The sequence below is a fragment of the Boleophthalmus pectinirostris genome, unplaced genomic scaffold, assembly GCF_026225935.1.
Source record: "Boleophthalmus pectinirostris isolate CB_2022bp ecotype Guang Dong unplaced genomic scaffold, ASM2622593v1 HiC_scaffold_3, whole genome shotgun sequence".
Taxonomy (NCBI): domain Eukaryota; kingdom Metazoa; phylum Chordata; class Actinopteri; order Gobiiformes; family Gobiidae; genus Boleophthalmus; species Boleophthalmus pectinirostris.
This window is the reverse complement of record NW_026571299.1, coordinates 20,295,036-20,312,903: the sequence shown is the minus strand read 5'-3', so window position 1 is coordinate 20,312,903 and position 17,868 is coordinate 20,295,036. Positions and strand designations below refer to the sequence as shown.

At 42.0% G+C, this 17,868-nt stretch overlaps 2 protein-coding genes across 2 annotated transcripts; one reads left to right on the top strand and one right to left on the bottom strand.

The window, feature by feature from the left end:
- slc41a1 (solute carrier family 41 member 1) lies at positions 1 to 12,599 on the top strand. The gene is made up of 11 exons (XM_020930955.2): positions 1 to 245; positions 1,504 to 2,575; positions 5,437 to 5,544; positions 7,442 to 7,513; positions 8,162 to 8,306; positions 8,401 to 8,547; positions 9,146 to 9,293; positions 9,366 to 9,445; positions 9,689 to 9,823; positions 9,907 to 10,055; positions 10,122 to 12,599. Exons 2-11 carry the CDS (start codon positions 2,090 to 2,092, stop codon positions 10,305 to 10,307), a joined length of 1,656 nt encoding a protein of 551 aa, XP_020786614.1. The 5' UTR covers positions 1 to 245; positions 1,504 to 2,089; the 3' UTR covers positions 10,308 to 12,599.
- A 556-nt stretch (positions 12,600 to 13,155) lies between these two features.
- si:ch211-112f3.4 (EF-hand and coiled-coil domain-containing protein 1) lies at positions 13,156 to 17,868 on the bottom strand. The gene is made up of 9 exons (XM_020930933.2): positions 17,337 to 17,868; positions 16,546 to 16,987; positions 16,317 to 16,451; positions 15,818 to 15,894; positions 15,330 to 15,471; positions 15,148 to 15,250; positions 14,780 to 14,878; positions 14,232 to 14,298; positions 13,156 to 14,160 (listed from the first exon to the last, which is right to left on the bottom strand). Exons 1-9 carry the CDS (start codon positions 17,866 to 17,868, stop codon positions 14,000 to 14,002), a joined length of 1,758 nt encoding a protein of 585 aa, XP_020786592.1. The 3' UTR covers positions 13,156 to 13,999.

Below are 17,868 nucleotides of genomic sequence, written 5' to 3'. Positions count from 1 at the left end.
TAGATGCGCAGGAAGAAGCCTTGAGGAGGGGGCCATTGAACTGCGCAAGGTAACGGGCTTTGGGACGCATCAAGAGGGAGGGAGGGTTAACCATTAACCGCGGATAAGTATTAAGGCAGCTGTGCAGAGCCGGTCCTTGGAGCGTGTGTGCGCACCGGCTTCCACCTCTCATCCTGTGGGCTACGCGACACCAAGAAGCGTGGTTACAGCAGCGGAGCCTTGTGTGACACTGTTCAGTACGTCAGGTAACTTACTAGTCATTTCATTTATTTCAACACTTCAGGTCAGGCATCCAAATGCAATTTGATATTTGATTCACTGCTGCGCATCAACTTCAAAGCAAGTGCGTATTAGAGATAAGTGTCATACAGTATAAGAGGCGTTCACTCAGCCTTCATTCTCATGTGTTCCCCACTCGTGGGCCTAAGGCAGTGACACGGACTCAAGCCGGGTGCTGGGACACGGAGCCCTCTGGCCTCGCTTAAATGAGCAGTAGAATAGAAAGGAGGGCTTGCCTATTCAGCGCTGACCAGGGGAGCACTAATTTACGCCTTTGCTATGTTGAGTTCGGCCGGTATTGGTCTTGACTACTAAGCAGAGGATTGTTTCAGCAACTAAAAGCCGAGGCTGCGTGCGGATGTCGCAACATGCGGGCAGTGCATGCTGCGTCAAGACGCACAGTTAAGTCGGAAGCACTTCATGTTTGGTTTCAGTATAGAACTAATACTTTTACCTGTTGGTCAGCTTAGGGCATTTTTAAGTGGACTTTGAGTAACAATCAATCCTGATGCATCGGAATGTAGGCTGTATGTTTAAACTGTCTGTTGTTTTGTTGTTTCCCGTACGTTTTAGAGTGCAATAGAAAGAAAAACTTCCACTGTAAAGTGCATCAACAGAATGTCTGTCTGTACCACAAAATGATAATCGAGTAGAGTTAATGTTTAGTAATGCCCTCTGATTATAATCTAGTTTAATATAAAGTTAAGTAGGCCTATAACAAAGCAGACTGTTTTATTTTGAAATTACTTTAGCTTTGGTGGACTAGTGGATTGAAACCGTTGTCACTTTCCTAAAAGATGTAGCGGCATGTCTTCTAATAGTAGACTAGAAATTGTTATACCACAGTATACTACTAGTATTATTAGGTATCAGGAAAAATATTTGGTGTGTTTGACCTCACACTGATTTTCACTTACTGTTGCCCTGCATCCTATAGGCAAGAAAAACTAGTCGTCCTTGTCTTGTTTATCATTTGTTACACAGATTTAACTTCTGCATAGGTCAAACCTTATTATATGCTGTTTGTTTCACTTCATTAACTTAGGGTTGAAATATTAGGACCCATATCTTGAGTGGTCCACAAATTAAATCATCCTCCATGATGGAAAATGTCATGTGACTGAATCCCATGAATCAATCAGAATCTTCATTATTATTTGAAAATAAACATTTATGATCTGACAGACTTCAAATCTGACTAAATTCAAAATCTCTTTTTTTCAGGTAACTGCTCCAAGTGATTGGAGGGTTCTTTTCCGCAGCTTGGTAATTCAATCCTCCTTCTGCAGTCCTTTAAATATCTCCAGAGAGGACCTCCCAGCAGCCACGTGTTGTAAGGTGAGACCCTCCCAGTCGCCCATGCTCACTGGGCTGTGAGCAGGACCAGTCTGTACTGCTGTCTGACCAGTCCACACCTGACACAGCCTAAGGTGGACTGTCAGTGACTGGAGGGGATTTCTGCTTTCAAGCCTAATAGTCTTCATGCCTTTTTGTATTTGTGGCCAGTCTGACCAGTGGACTTTGCAGTGAATGGAGAACTTACTGGTTCTACTGCCGAAGCACCGTCAGGAACACGGCAGATGCTCTACTGCATGTGCCTTACTGCAGTTTTTTTTTTTTTTCTCGACAGAGCACTTTTCTCTGTCAAGAGTGACCACCTCTACCATTTAGCCTTTTAATGGGATAAACCAGTTTGAGTGGCCAGGTTCAAAACCAGAGCAAAAGGCCAGAACCATCCTTGAACTGTCAAAGGGCTGACAAAGCGAGCGTACCATTTTGACTAAGTCAATAGTTTTCAAAAGGCTTCCGCATGGTACTTTGGTCGAAAGATCAGGACAAACTCCCCGACATGGACATGTCTTCAGGGGCCATTGACGTGAAGAAGGAGGGAGGCGCACTGACACCAGCCTACCTCAACTCCAACTGCTCAGTTCACCCGGTCATCCTCACCAAGGACCCTGACGAGCTGGCCCCGGAGACAGGGGGTGAGTTTGAACTCAAAGAAGTCACATCATTCCCTGAGAGAGTCAATGAGAATGAAGAGGATGAAGAGAGGTCAGACATTGTGGTGACCATGGAGTGCTTGGCCAATGCAAAAGGCCAGCGTGAGGAGGACGCTTTGTTAGAGAACGCCAGCCAGAGCAATGAGAGTGATGACACCAGTATGGACCAGAGCCCAGAGCCCCCAGCACCGCTCAAGGAGACGTCCTTCTCCATCGGACTGCAGGTGGTCTTCCCTTTCCTGTTGGCTGGCTTTGGGACAGTGGCAGCTGGGATGGTCTTGGACATTGTACAGGTGAGTCATTTGGAGTCTAAACTTGTTCATGTGTAATGGTTATACCAATGTGTTATGTGGATATTTAAGGCAATATAAAGAGCTTCTATCTTTAGTGGCTATTTTTAATTTTGTAATTGTTAATACGATATTTTCTGTATATTTATCAGCACAACTGGTATCATTAAATGACTACACTCACATCCTCAATTTGGAACATAGTGAGATATTCCATCACAGTTCTGCAAAGGTTAAAAAATATGTTGTGTTTGGTGTTCTTGTATTTCTCAATTCACCTCTGTATTAGTAAGAGCTAGGTCTCAGGTCAACTAGTTGAGCGAACTGTAGTATGTCTATGTGGGTTGCAGTAATTATATGAGGTTGACACATATTATAACATCACACAATCTCTTCTGACTGATGTGAATCGAGTGAATTAAATGTTTATTCTGATATGACACATTTGCAATTAATTATTTCAATAATGCAATTATCAGAATTCTAATTAAATTCAGTTAATTTAATTATTGCTGAAATGATTTAAAATAATTAAATTAATTAACTTGGTTTGAATGTGTTTGCGGATGCATAGTGTGTTGTGGACAGTTTGTAAATTCAAAGAAACAATATTGTGGTACTGCAGTCTGTGTCACCGTGTGGTTAGGTATTCTCAGTAATCCAGGAATGCAGAGGTTTGAGGTCAAAAGTGTTCACAGTGCCTCCACTTGGACACCACGCTGCTCCAGTCACTCCAGTTTCCAAAACATTAGGAAGTATTATTAAAATGTAGAAGCAGAAGGTGTAGTGCCAACCCTTACACCAAAGTCCACTATGAGCAGCGTTTTGCTAAATGATAACCACGTTAAAACACTTTGGCCCTAATGACCCTGAAATGCTGACAAAGCTAATCTTCCTGACCTTGCTGAAAAGTTTTTCACTAGATTGTTCAAACAATTTGAGAACCTTTAAGGTGTTTCACTGATCATTCGTTTTGTGTCTTGAAAGGCTATTGACATCTCTCTCTAAAATCTAATTTTTTGCACAAAATGTGACCCCTTTAACATTGGTCACTTGACCACACACCGAAGAAGGGCCTGGCCTCGTTCCCACTAGAGGTTGGCCCAGATTGGATTCAGTCTGGTATAGAGAACTGAGGTGTCTGCATAGTTATGCTCACTGACTTGGCAGTAGACTGACCTAAAAGTATACATCCCCACCAAAAACAGTAACACACAGGAAACTGGGACTCAGGAGTTACTACAACAAAGGTTTCCACATAGTTTCTAAATATTATGTCTTTACCTCAATCTACGTGGTGCTGTGTCTAGACATAAAACAACAAAATAAATTGGAGTCTCAGCCTCAAAAACAAACAGTTTAAAATAAAGGGACCAGTAAACAGGAAATCATAGTAGACACAAAGCTGTGACACGGGCCAAGCCTCTGCTGCCCACTAGACACTGTTTACGTCTGACCACATCCACTTGGTGGCTTGAGCATAAGAGCCACTGTAAAACCAGAGCGTGGGCTGTGTGTCTTAAAGTGAGGCATTATGTCTACTGCTAGATCCTGGCTCATCTCAAGTCAAGAAAAGACTTTCACTGGTACAGGTTTTCAGTTTAGCATTTGAAAACCTTTATAAGATATATATATGAAATGTCAAACTACAATATACTCATCATTGTACTGTAGATGTGAGTGAGATGGATGGACTGGAGAGTTTGGGTTTGAAAATGTATACAAAATATGTTGGTGACTTAACTGCTCACAGAGGTTAACCCAGATTCCCCTGCTTATTTTGCAAACTCAAAGTGCAGATGACACCACCCCCTGTCTTGTGACATCTGTAACATCAGTGATGCCACCACAGACACACTGAGCTTAAGCTTCCCACTCTATAGCAAGTATAGTCACCACATATAAAAAGGGGACATGTTACTCAACTGGGCAACCTGACCCTTGTGGGGCGTACATACCAGAGCTCCTATAGGTCTGTACACAGAGGACCTGGGGTTGACCAGTTAAGTTCCTAGAACGGAGGAGGTGGCCATGGGAAGGGAGGGCTGAATTGGCCTTCAGCCAGCGGTCCATGGAGACAACAACATATATCACCACAGGGAGCAAAGAGAGATGGTGCCGAGACAGCAGCAGAGAGGCACAGAGGAAGGCTGAAAACATGCAACACTCAAAGAGAGGAGAGCTGTTCACAAGAGCCTGTGTGGCTTAACATTTGAATGAGCTGTGCGTAGTATAGTGATGATTCAGGACAGGAGTGTAACCCCCAGTGCAGCTTGTAGGACTATACTCCAAGTACATACAGTGGAGAAAGTGGAGACAGAGGGGGGCATCAAAGAATGTGGGCCAGACGTCAGGTCCTCTTCCTACACACTTGTGTTCTCAGTGCTGGTGTGTCAGCATGGCTGAGTATTGATTTAGCTCAGGGTATACTGAGAGTAAGTGCTGTGGGCTTATGAGACCTGCTCCAAAGACAGGCACTTTTACTGGGCAAAAATCAATGACGTCTATCTCTGCAAGCTCATAGTTTTTGGCCACAGCAGACCACAAACCTGCAATCAGCGCATGCACTCTGACGGAGGCTCGGCTGCAGAATATCTCAGATTATTATATTTTAAAACGTTTTACCTCCAGTGTTTATTTCCTAGGCCTGCTTTAAATACATTGTTGTATGTTTTATTGTATTGCAAGCATAATGCTACTTTTGCAGTAGAAATGCTCCATGATTCATGCCAGCCTGGGTCCGGTTTCCTATAGGATCAATAGTGTAGGTTACATTGATGAGTTGCTCCATTCCCAGAGAGCCCAGTGAGGACACTCTGTTTCTGTTTAATGTCTTATGATTTTGTTTTTGTCTGTTTGTGCAGCACTGGACCGTGTTCACAGAAGTATCAGAGGTCTTCATCCTGGTTCCAGCGCTGCTCGGTCTAAAGGGAAACCTGGAGATGACTCTGGCATCTCGACTCTCCACAGCGGTGAGACTCACACTTATCACCTGTTTCCGTCAACATTACCCAATCTGTTTGTCTCGACCCTGAGTATGACCCCCATTAAGCTGCAGGTTCAGAGGTTGTGTTGACAAAGGTAAACTGGCTTTTGAACACAGCTGATAGCAACATCCCTGCCCCCTTTGCATTGACCATTGTCTTTACATGGACACCTGGAGGTTCAAAAAGTATCTATCTCTCTCCTTTCATATTCCCAACCTCCGCCTGTACTAAACTATATTGACAATGCCACCAAACCAGTCCATATCTTCACATCAACAGTCTACCAAACCTGTTTGAGTGACTTTTTTGTGTGGAGTGGCTTAGACTTTACTTGTGTTTTTAATGAAACATCTTCTGTTTTGTCATGAAGCTTTGTCCACTTGCAGTAACCCACTGTTGTTTAGCTTAACACTATATAAGCACTGTTAAATCCAATTTCACATTACTACAGTTAAAGAGGTAGTACACAATTAGTTAGGTGTTCATTTAAAGCACAGCAATCCTCACATTCTTTCCACTGGGCTGTGGAAAACAACTGACAAAGCTGATTAGCATTGCTAACTGTGGTCCACAGCATGAATCTACGATTATCACATTCACACGGAAACTCCTCACTTTTATCAAATTGGCACACTTGTAGAGATCTGAACACTTTTTTTTTTTAACCCTACATACAACTACCTTTATTTGCATGAGATATGTTTCTAAACACATCATATTTGTGATTCCAGCTCCCACAGATGAATGCTGTCATTGTGTCCTTGGGCAAGACACTTAACCCACCTTGCCCACAGTGTCTGCGTACACAGGTGTATGAATGTGTGTGTGAATGGGTGAGTGGTTCTATGTTGTAAAGCGCTTTGAGTGCCTTGAAGGTGGAAAAGCGCTATAGAAAAATGTGACCATTTACCATTACCATTTACCATATTTCATTCATTAAAGCTTTCCACTTCAACACAATCAGGTTTCTTTCCACATCATTGCTAATTATCAGCAGATTAAAACCACTGCATGTTTCCTAATGTGCTTATTATTGGGGAAAATCCTGTACAGTCACTTGGGTTTGCTACAGACCTTTAACTTCACCTGCTTTCATTCTTTTCACGTTTTCCAGGTTTTTTTAATTTATTGTTAACTTATGGGACATTTTCATTCCAGTATCTATAAGTCTTCTAAACACATAGTAACTATCTTCTTACCAAATAAATTACTTCTTACCAAATTTCCTGGGAAGTAACACAGGGCTTATCAAATATGTAATGTGGCAATTGTTGCACACATCTCAACAAAGAACATTTATACAGTTTTTCTTGTCTTTTCTTAATTCCTTGAGTTTACAAGACAGTTTACAGTTCACAGTAGTACAGCCATATTGGAAGACAGTAATAGGTGACAGCTACTGAACTGACCTGAACCAACAACCCACTATCTATGGATGGACTTCAGCTACCTCATATTATTATATTATTACAGAGTGGTCTGAAAATAGTACTAAGCAGCTGATTCTTTTTTTGAACACAAAGCCAGTATGTGGCAGATGCCCGGATGCCGGAGTTCCTAATGCATATGTAAATAGTGATACAGAGAAGGCAGTTTCTCTGTTAGTGTGATGGTGGACGGGCTGGTGGATCAGTGCTCTGGGCAAACAGGGAGCCACTGTAGCCACAGCCACTTGAGCAGAAGAAGAGAGCGTGCGCGAGTGTGCCAGAGGACAGATGAGATAAGTGCTGCTGGCAGCATCAAAGCAGCTTTGTCCTGAGAACTGTCATGTTTTTGTTCTGCCGGCTCAAAAGACAACAAACAACAAGCCGTCCACTGACACCCGCGCACATGGACGTGTGCACGCTGCAACGTCTGACCCATGTGTGCTCTTCTGCTTCAGGCTAATATCGGACAGATGGATACCACCAAGGACATGTGGAAGATGATCATGGGAAACCTGGCCCTGATTCAGGTAAAAGACCTCTACAGTCAAGTGTGCTGTTTATGTCCTCTGCACAAACCTGCTTACAGTCCCCAATGAAGTTAGTGCAGGAATCACATAATGACATGACTTACTCAGTTACAGGGCCAAATGAATGATGTCTCAGGTTACACACAGAATGGTAGCAAATAGACTCTCCCTCCACATTTATAATTCAGACTAACAGGTCAATGGATTAAATCTGTGACTAATTTCTATCAAAAAAGAACATCAAAGTATTCACTTAATACACCATATACTTTGCTTGTTTTCCAATCAGATAGAAAGAGTTTTTTTTTTTTTTTTTCATAACGCTGAGCACAGTAAATGCTCTGATTAAACACTGATGTCTGTGCTTTCAAGTCAGGTTCTTTTCTCTGATGCATTAATTCATAATAAATATGGTCAAACCTTATGTGGTCTGTGATATGCTTTGGTCGTGCACTTACATAATATCAGCCTTAGTTCCAAGAACACTTTTAACTGAACACTATTTAGGGTCAGCATGCACTCTCACGGGGTCACGTTGCTGCTCTTATTACTCCCTGATACACAAGTCTTAATGTGTAAGGCCTAAAATAGCCACATGCTCCAAAATGCAATCACATGTCACTTGACTGAGCCTGTGATTCTGTTCAGGTTCAGGCCACAGTGGTGGGCTTCCTGGCATCCATCGCCGCAGTGATCTTCGGCTGGATCCCAGAGGGGCACTTTAGACTGGGCCATGCTGTGCTGCTGTGTGCCTCAAGTGTAGCCACAGCTTTCATCGCCTCTTTGCTGCTAGGTAAGTCCACACCAGTCCCCAGTGCAACATCTGTGATAGCAAACATTCACTCCAACACTTTTATTAATGTGTCTTGTCCTTTCTTGACTCTTAGGGCTCATTATGATCGGAGTCATCATTGCATCAAGGAAAGTTGGCATTAACCCAGATAATGTGGCTACACCCATCGCTGCCAGCTTGGGAGATTTGATCACGCTGTCCCTCCTCGCTGGGATCTCCACTGGATTGTACAAAGAATTAGGTACAGATATAAACATGTCAAGAATACAAATTTAGTTTCATATATTTTGAGAAATAATGAAAAATATTTTTTAAAACACATGAAGATGAATGGCCTCATGCTTTAACATAAAAGCCATGCACACTATATATCAGTCACTTATTATGTGTGCACTGAGCAGTTATTTCCATCCTACCATATCTACTATTGACTATTTTTTGTTGATTTGTGGTAGCAACAGCAGCATCCCTATGTCCATAAAGCACTGGCACTTTTCTAAAGCTACACATACACTTGTGTATATGTGACTCTAAAAGATAGTGAGCTGTGCTCATGCAACAGCAAGGTACTATATTGAGCTGATTTGGCTTATTTTGGGTCAGACGCACAAAAACACAGCTGGTGTCTGGGGCTGTCACACATTCCCACAGCGCTCTGTCTGCTTCTATGAGGTATGAGGCACATTCATAGCCAGTAAGGAAGCCACAGTGCCTCCAACAGGATACATTGTGAATTACTATAATCAGATTTTAATTAATACAATCTCATGTGGCTTATTCTATATATCATAGCAATAAACATTATAACAAAACTGTTGTTCATATTGTGTTGCTCACAGAGTACAATGACTACGCCAATCCTCTGGTGTGTGCGGTGTTTGTGGCCATGTGCCCGCTGTGGGTTTTCATTGCCAGGAAGATCCCCTCCACCAGAGAAGTGCTCTACTCTGGCTGGGAGCCAGTCATCATCGCCATGGCGATCAGCAGGTAGAGTACTGCAGGGCTTGCTGAGTTCAAATGTTAAAGGAATCATTATTCATTTTTATTTTTCATTCCCAGTGTTGGGGGTTTGATACTTGATAAAACCGTTACCAATCCAAACTTTGCTGGTATGGCGGTCTTCACACCAGTCATCAATGGTAAGTGGCTTATGCTCAATATAACAATGTAAATGGTGTTTACAGTACACATGAAATATTTATGAGTTTCCGACGTAAGAATTAAAATATTATATCATCTTAAATGGGTTTAAAAGGGCAAAGGTCCTCACAAAATCTTTCAAAGCACAAAGAAATCCTTATACATGAAAGTCATTAATATTGTATAGAGCAATATAACTTAATAACGTGAACATTTGTAATTGTGGGTTTGTTGTGTCTCAGGTGTGGGAGGTAACCTTGTAGCGGTCCAGGCTAGTCGGATCTCCACATACCTCCACATGAATGCTTTACCCATGGGGGACCCAACCCCTGCCCCCAGGAAGTGCCCTACACCATGTACTACTTTCTTTGGCTCCAGTGAGTAATGAATAGCAGTGCTGTTGTTATTTTTTATATTGTGCTTACCCACAATCTGAAGTACAAGTCATGTTTTTATGCAGCTGTGAACTCCCGCTCGGCTCGAGTGCTCTTCCTGCTGGTTGCTCCAGGACACCTGGTCTTCCTGTACACCATCAACTCACTGAGAGGTGGTCACACCACTCTCACACCTATCTTCATCTCCTTTTATTTGGCTGCTGCCCTGCTGCAGGTATGTGCATGGACCCGGATCATAGCCTCTGTCCGTGATATCAGTCTGACAGCTCTTTTGTTTCAGGTCATCATCCTACTCTACCTGGCTGACTGGATGGTCCACTGGATGTGGGGGCGTGGGATGGACCCTGATAACTTCTCTATCCCGTACCTCACAGCCCTGGGGGACCTGCTTGGGACAGGTTTTTTGGCCCTTTGCTTCCACATGCGCTTCTTCTTAGGAGACAAGGACAGCAATGTGGGCAACTAAAGGCACATATATGCACAAATAATACAATTAAAGCTGGGCTTACACGAGAAGCTACAGTGCCGATGTTTTGATTGGACCTCCTCAGAAAAGGGCTATTCTTCAGCAGGTCTCTGGTGGAAGTGTACTTGTGTGATGCTTCCTTTGAGGATCTCAAAGATATCAGGGCATTTGACTGCATCCTTCCCAGCAGAAGGCTCTCTGGGTCCAGCCCACAGACTACTTATATTTGTTTGTGGCCTTTTAATTGTACAAATGTATGGTGTTGATTTTGTTTTGGGCAAGTCTTCATTATTTTTCAATGGGGACAGTAGCCTAACTCTTTGAATAATAACGTATAGACAGGGAACGCTTAATCACCAAGTGCTATATTTCTCAGTAGAAGCCTAAGATGCAAGAGCTGACAGCAGAACACTCACAGCTCTCAGGTTGAGTTGATTACAGCTATGTACCAGGAGACAAGGCACACACCAGAGCTTAAATAATTGTCTAATGGGATTTGGAAAACAAATAAGAGTGATTTTTGTGTTATAATCATTGGCGGAAAATGTGGCAATATCTTAATGTGAAGACTAGAAAAAAAACCTAACCTAATTCTGCCATGGTTGTTACTGTAATACCAAATTGTCCTTTTGTTTCTTAACATGATTACAAAATACCCAAAACAATAGTTTTCTGTCTTTGTTTAAAGTGTAAATAAACAAGCAGACATGTGGATAGTAGCATGTGTTACATGTAGGGCACTGGTTGGGAACATAGTGTACTCTGTAAGCACATGTTATTCAGTGTTTGTGAATGTTGAGAGGGCACAGTACTCCACACTGTCACGGGCTGTCCCACCTGAGGACAGCTGTTGTCCCCGGTTACCACCAGGGCATGTTTTCACAAGCACAGCCTATGGATGTGCAGTGAAACTTCCCTGACAAACTGCTGTCAGAGCCAACATAATTTCTATGCAATTTTCTGGTGTGCCTGACATTGACGGTTCATTTTCCAGATTGGTCAGTGTGGCTTCACAAAGTGTTTAGTCTGAGTAATTAAAGCTTTCTGCCACCAGACTGTGTGAGTAAGTGTGAGACAAAAACATACAGCGACAGTGAGCGAATGTTACAGCCATTGAACAGACTGTACCAAGTACAGGTGTTGGCCCAAAGGCAAAGTCTTAGCAGACCTCTGCATGTGATGCATGGTTATAAATACTTCACTGTGCTGTTTCAAGGGGCCAGCCAAATGCATGTGCAGGGCACATAGTGTGAATGTGCAAAACTTGAAAATGTTCCTGAAATCACAAAATGTAAACAAAAAAATTAAGTCATAATTTTCTATTCCTTTCCTTATTTTTGTTTTTATTTTATTTTATTTTTTTGTCTAATCTTTCTAATTGTGTTAAAATATTTTGTGGAAAAAACACTGTTCAGACTCAGACTTACAAGATACAGAATGTACTGTACTATTTCATTTGGACACTAGAGGACGCTGCTGTGACACCAGTCCTCTCCTGTGTGGAGCCACACTCTGTTTCAGTCCTCAAAGACATTATAAATACAGGTGTTATATACAAATCTCCACATGGACTCTGTTTGAACTGGGCTCATGTGCACTTCACTCAGTATCTGTTCACTAACTGACCGGTGCCAGCAGTACGCCTCTGTACATGCATAGTTGTTAATACTTCAATAAGAGGCAAGTCATGCATCGTCTATTTATTTTTGAAAAGCACACAAAGCAATTTGTAAATACTATATATTTATTCTATATATGATGTTGTTTATTTTGACTTTTCCTTTGTCACAATTTGATTCTGTTCACATATCTTTTATAGCTAAAATGTTTGATAAAGGCCAGTTGTGCTTTGGAGGTTGCTGTAATAGATTAGCAGAAAGGCTAATGACTAGCACAGTGCCTAATCTTGACACATGCACACTGTTCAAAACAATGGCCTTAACCTGTCAGAGTGGAGCATGGGCCTGGAGCAGGGCTCACCACAGCGTAGCATAGCACTGATTACTAATAGGTGTACAGTGGTTTGATTTTCATGTTATATTGAATGTTTAATGACAAGATCAAACAGCAGTAAGAAAAGGGTTTGATTCAAAATGACTTGGACCAGAAAACATGAGGCTATAGTCTTGGTGAAGTTTTACAAAGTAATATTCTTTACCAGTACACCACTTCTGCCTTGTTGACCCCAGAGCTTGAGCCCCTGCCCCTAAGCTGAAACTGTCGAGACTGCTGCTGCTCATACTGATGTCAAATGACCATGTGGCCTCTTGTTGCAACTACAAAGGATCTTTCTGCAGGACTTTGTAAACTGCTGGAAATAAAGCTTTTTATTATTTCATTATATGTGTTTTGGGCTTTCAATTTAAATTTTCAAGATTGTGTACTTTTCTCCTGCTGTCATGGTAAGCCAATGGCTATGGTTACATGCACAATTAGAAGATTTTTGGAGCTAAAAGAAACAGCAAAATCATCAGATTTATTTCTGATCATGGTCCTTCTGAATTCTTACCTCAAATTGTACAGTTTGCATATCTTTTAAGTAATTCATATGTTTGAGAAATCAAATATTAATCTGATTTTGATGAGCTTGTAACCGCAGCGGAGGTGTGTAATGAGGGTTTGAATGTGAACTAATATTTGTCCTTATATGCCAGTGTGTCTTGCAATTAACTCCCTATTGCTACTACATGTTGCCTCCAGCAAAAGTTCTTCAACTAGCAAATATAAGCAGAAAAAGATGAATGAATGCAATACAATGAAACTTCAAAACTGTACAAATTTTAATGGCAACTGTACAATAATTATGAAGGAAGAATATAAGTATATACAGTGATATAAAAATGACTCTCATGGCAGCAAATAGGAAGTACTAAAATTCAGTTCAGGAGAATGATTTCAGATGGCAAAAAATCTTTGCTGAATAAATGATATGAAAAAATTCTCCAAATACCACATCAGACTTTCTTTGGATAACGCTTTAGAATAACTGACTTACGTAAGCCATTTGTAAGATATTCATAAACATTACATGTCTACAAGCATTTATAAGTCACTATAGTCATTTATAGATGGCTTATAAGTTCCTTTGTTAATGAGGACTAAAAATCCACATTAAAAAACATATTTTTAAAAAATATATTAGAAAAAAAACAAAAAAACTCTACACCAATGATCGACAACTATCCCAAACCCTTTTACTGGAGTCAGCTAAATTTTATTGCCATTGTCTGTGAACAAAATTCACAAAGAGCATGCTTCAGTGGTTTGGTACAGCATTATACACTTGTACCAAATCTTAACCAGACACAGGTCCTCCTTTGACAACAAAGTTAATCTAACATACTGATCTATTATACATTTACGTGTACATTTTGACTACAAGCTTTTAGCCATGTTATAATTTTCCCCTCACAATAAGCTTATTCTTCACCTACTCCCTATCTTCATCCATTTTGCAGTTCACAGTGAAAAAACTCATTTACATATGATATAGTTTACTGCTAAATACATGACTTAATAAGCATACACACTTTTACTTATTGTGCAGCTGAGGTATTTATAAGCCATCTACAAATGTTAATTAACACAATACTAATGCCTACTAATACCATGTAAATAGTCTACTAAAAATCACTTATTTTAAAGTAATATCACGTACCGTTAAAAAAAAAAAAAAAAAAAAAGTGCAGATGTCAACATGTGATGACAAGAGAGCTGTTGCTGTTGCTCTGGTGTGAGGCCACTAGGGGGAGCAGCCTTTCTGTTCCTGCATCCTCTGCCCTCTCTGTTTGGAGCTCAGTGGATGACAAGCGCACACACAGAGCTTCGGCTACCTGCAGCACCTGGGATGGGCCTGTGACAAAGAATCAGTTATAAAACAAGTCCCAGACCAAAACATAATGTCCAACACAATGTATTTACCACCTCCTGTCCTGCTGTACGCCTCTAAAGTATCCATGACAATTCTCCCCAAGGCTTGACTGGACACGTTCTGTGGACAACCACAAATATAAAAATGTGCATGACAGGTTAGACTACATACATACATAGGTTAGACAAAAACTTAGCAAATGTAATTTTGTTGGATTTTTGCCAATATTTTATCTGTTTTCCTTATTTTGTGTGTAGCTGTAACCCCCAAACTGGAAGAGTGGCTACAACAGATACCGGGAAAAACAATGGACATCTCAGTCCAGAAAAGTGCAGTACTGGGAACAGCAAAGATACTGCGCAGAACTCTCAAGCTCCCAGGCCTCTGGTAGAGGACCCGAGCTGAATGAGGGTGAGAGAGACCTACCACCGTGGAAGGTGAGAAACACATTTTTTTTATATATATATATAAAATATACAATATATAAAATTTCAAAACCTTTTAAATTTTTTTCTTTACAAGCTGACACTAAACTGGTTTAAAACTATGATAAACTGATAGTTTCCCACCAACCCAAGCATTTTTTATTTTTTTATTTTACCTTATTGCGCAATTGGAGCAGTAATGTAAGTGCATCAGTGAGCTTTTCCTCCAGTAAAGACATCCCCTGCCTCTGCATCTTGTCTCCAGAGTGAGAAGTCTGCAAACAGCATGAAGGGAGAGTAATAAGGGCTTAAACACTTAGCTTAAATGCTATGTTCAATTAGGTCATCGGAAAATAAGGCATACTGTATATGACTTACTTTCATGTTATATATTTTGGAGATTTGCATTTAATATATAGAACATGAACACAATAACAGTGTGCTCATGTTTCTCCAACCCACTTTGATATAGCTTTTTACAAATAGTCATAGAAGGCATTTTTTTTTTTTTTTTTTTTTTTTTTTTTTTTTTTTTGGAGTGTACCTTGTCTGGTGCCTTGCCCTCCTTGTTGTCCTGGCTCAGACTGGCTCCACTCCATCGCCCTCTATCCTTGGAGATGCTCGCCTCTCTGTCCAAACTCTGACATCTGACACAAGAGTCAGATCATGTTAAGCTATGGAAAAAAAAACCCTCATGAATATGTGTTAAACCCGATTGGAACTGACCCTTTCCCACAGCTGCGCGTTCGACTGCAATGCCTCTTCATGTCCACCAGGCAGCGCTGTCTCTCTTCTGCAGCAGCTCTGTCCTCCTCCTCCTCATCTGAGGCAGCTTTGCCCTCCACAGCCCTCTGAAGACACTCTGCATCTGGAGCACACAATGCACATACTGCTTATTCAGGTTTGTTAGATTTTAAATATAGTGATAAGAGATACTGTAAAATATTGTTAATTTAAGTTCTTTTTATGCTTCTGTTATTTTTATTTCTGGCTTCTTAATAAAATATCAACATCCAAGGGTCACAGATTTCATATTATGGCATTTTAACCACTCCTGTTTTCAGAAGGCTTCCTGGGAGCTGTAGTCTGATAAAAGCATGTTTGATCTGACTGAAGAGTACTATTTCAAAGCTGTCAGCAAGCAACTAAAATTAATAAGACTGAATAGAAATATCCAGGCTTTCATACATGTCTGAATTCAAAAGGCCACAAACCTGCCACCTTGGCATTGTCAGCACCCACTGGGTGAGTCCAGTCCTGGGTGGAGGTGGTCAGACAGCTGCAGTGGGATCTGTGGTCAGAAAGAGACGTCACATATGGTTTCAGTGAATCTATTGTATATTTGTACAGTGTGTTAATAGATCCACATGGTACTCATCTATCCTCAGACTTCACATAACAGAGGGAGGAACAAATGAGAGTCCACAGGCATATAAACATAGAACAACTCGCAAAAGTTAACTGGAATGTTTTTTTTTGGGTTTTTTTTTTTTTTTTTTTTTGGAACAGTGTAGTGTAATAACAACATCTTTGCAGAAAATGCAGTGGAAATACAAGTAGATCAACCTATTCAGCCATGTTAACTTAACATAAAAAAGCAGCTCATTAATTCAAAGCAAAATCCTGGTGCATGGGCCCAAGATGAGTCAGTTATGTTTCCAGTGTTGCTGTGCTACCTGTGTGTTGTGTGATACGTGTGCATTGTTCTGATACCTGTGCTGTTGCAGTTCTGTTTCCAGGTGCTTGACCCTGGCCTGTAGTTGTGGCACACTGTAAGCCTGCTCCTGGATCAGACGTACTCTGTCCAGCCCCAGAGTCAGTGCCTCACGGGCCTCCTCTGCTCGCCGCCTGCTCCGCATACATTTAACATTGTAAAAACCACCACATAACAGTCTGAACAAATTAGGGACTTGATTTACACACAGAGGAAAGCATTTCTCACCTAATGTGAGCATTCTCCTTCCTGAGGGCTGACTCCAGGGCCTGCAGTTTGCGTACCTCTTCATAGGCCCAGCGGAGCTCCTCCTCCAACTGCTCATTGAACTTCATGGCCTCTTGCAGCTGGCCATCCCGGGACGATCGGATCAGCTTCAGCTCTCTGAGCAGTGGGTCTCTGGCCTCTCGTCTCCTGACTGCTGCCCCAGCAGACCCACCCTTGATCCTGTGAGTTGGCACCAGTTTGCCTTGACTGAAGCTGATGGAGGAGGAGGTGGGCGTCCTTGGCTTGATGGTGGTGGAAGATGCCAGGCTGCGGGTGCGCTCTCTCCTAAGGGCCACCTCCAGAGCCAGGCAGCGAGCATCACTGCCCTGCAGTGCCGAGCGTAGGTCCTCCACCAGCTCTCTCAGAGCAGCTGTCTCATCTGCAGACAGGACACTGATCGACACTGGACAACATACAACATAGGGACAACATACATCAAAATGAGTTTAAAGAGTTAAATATTAAATCAAAGAATGCACCAGACAATAATGTGCTAGTGATATGCACTGTAGGCCTTCAGTGCATAATCATATGTTTTGTTTTTGATTTATACTCTCAAACTGGCAAGGATATTTTCAGTGACACATGCAGTACCATCAACATGGTATGACTTAAGACTGAAGGACTTTTGTGCTTGTTAGTGCTGTTACACAATTATACGGGCTTAAGTGTTTACATTACCCAGGTGAATAACAAAACTTGTCACAGCGGTGCTGAAGATTAAAGTACAGTCCTTAGAAATAGGCCAATACCTGCCTGCTCCGCGCTCGTGCCTCTCGGGGCTCTCGCACTTCCAAACTGATCGCTTGTCAAGTCAAAACTCACACACTTTTTACGTCTTGGTCGTGGCCACCTCAGTCGAATATTTCTCTCCACGAGCTCAGTGTCCTCAGTGACGGGCACACGCCACGCGCACTCGCCATTGCCTTTGCGCGCACAGCGGACTCGAAAGTACCCACAGAGACGCGCGTGAAAGTCTTTGAAGGAGAGTTGCGATGGCAATTCCGCGCACACATGCATATATTCCTCATCCCTCTCAGCTTGAGTCGCCTCACTTATCCCCAGCACTGCGCACAGAGCCGTGAAGTCTTCAGCGCTCACTGTATCATCCCGGTGGGAATAAGCCAGATGGTGGAAGACCTCCTGGAGATACTGATCTATGCCTGTAGCGAGGACGACGATTTCATTGTCCACCCCTGGGTCAGGCCGGTGATGGTGGGCCAGCGCGCTCCGCAACCACTCACTTTTACGCACGGCTCTTGGAGAAGGATCAACACGCTCCAT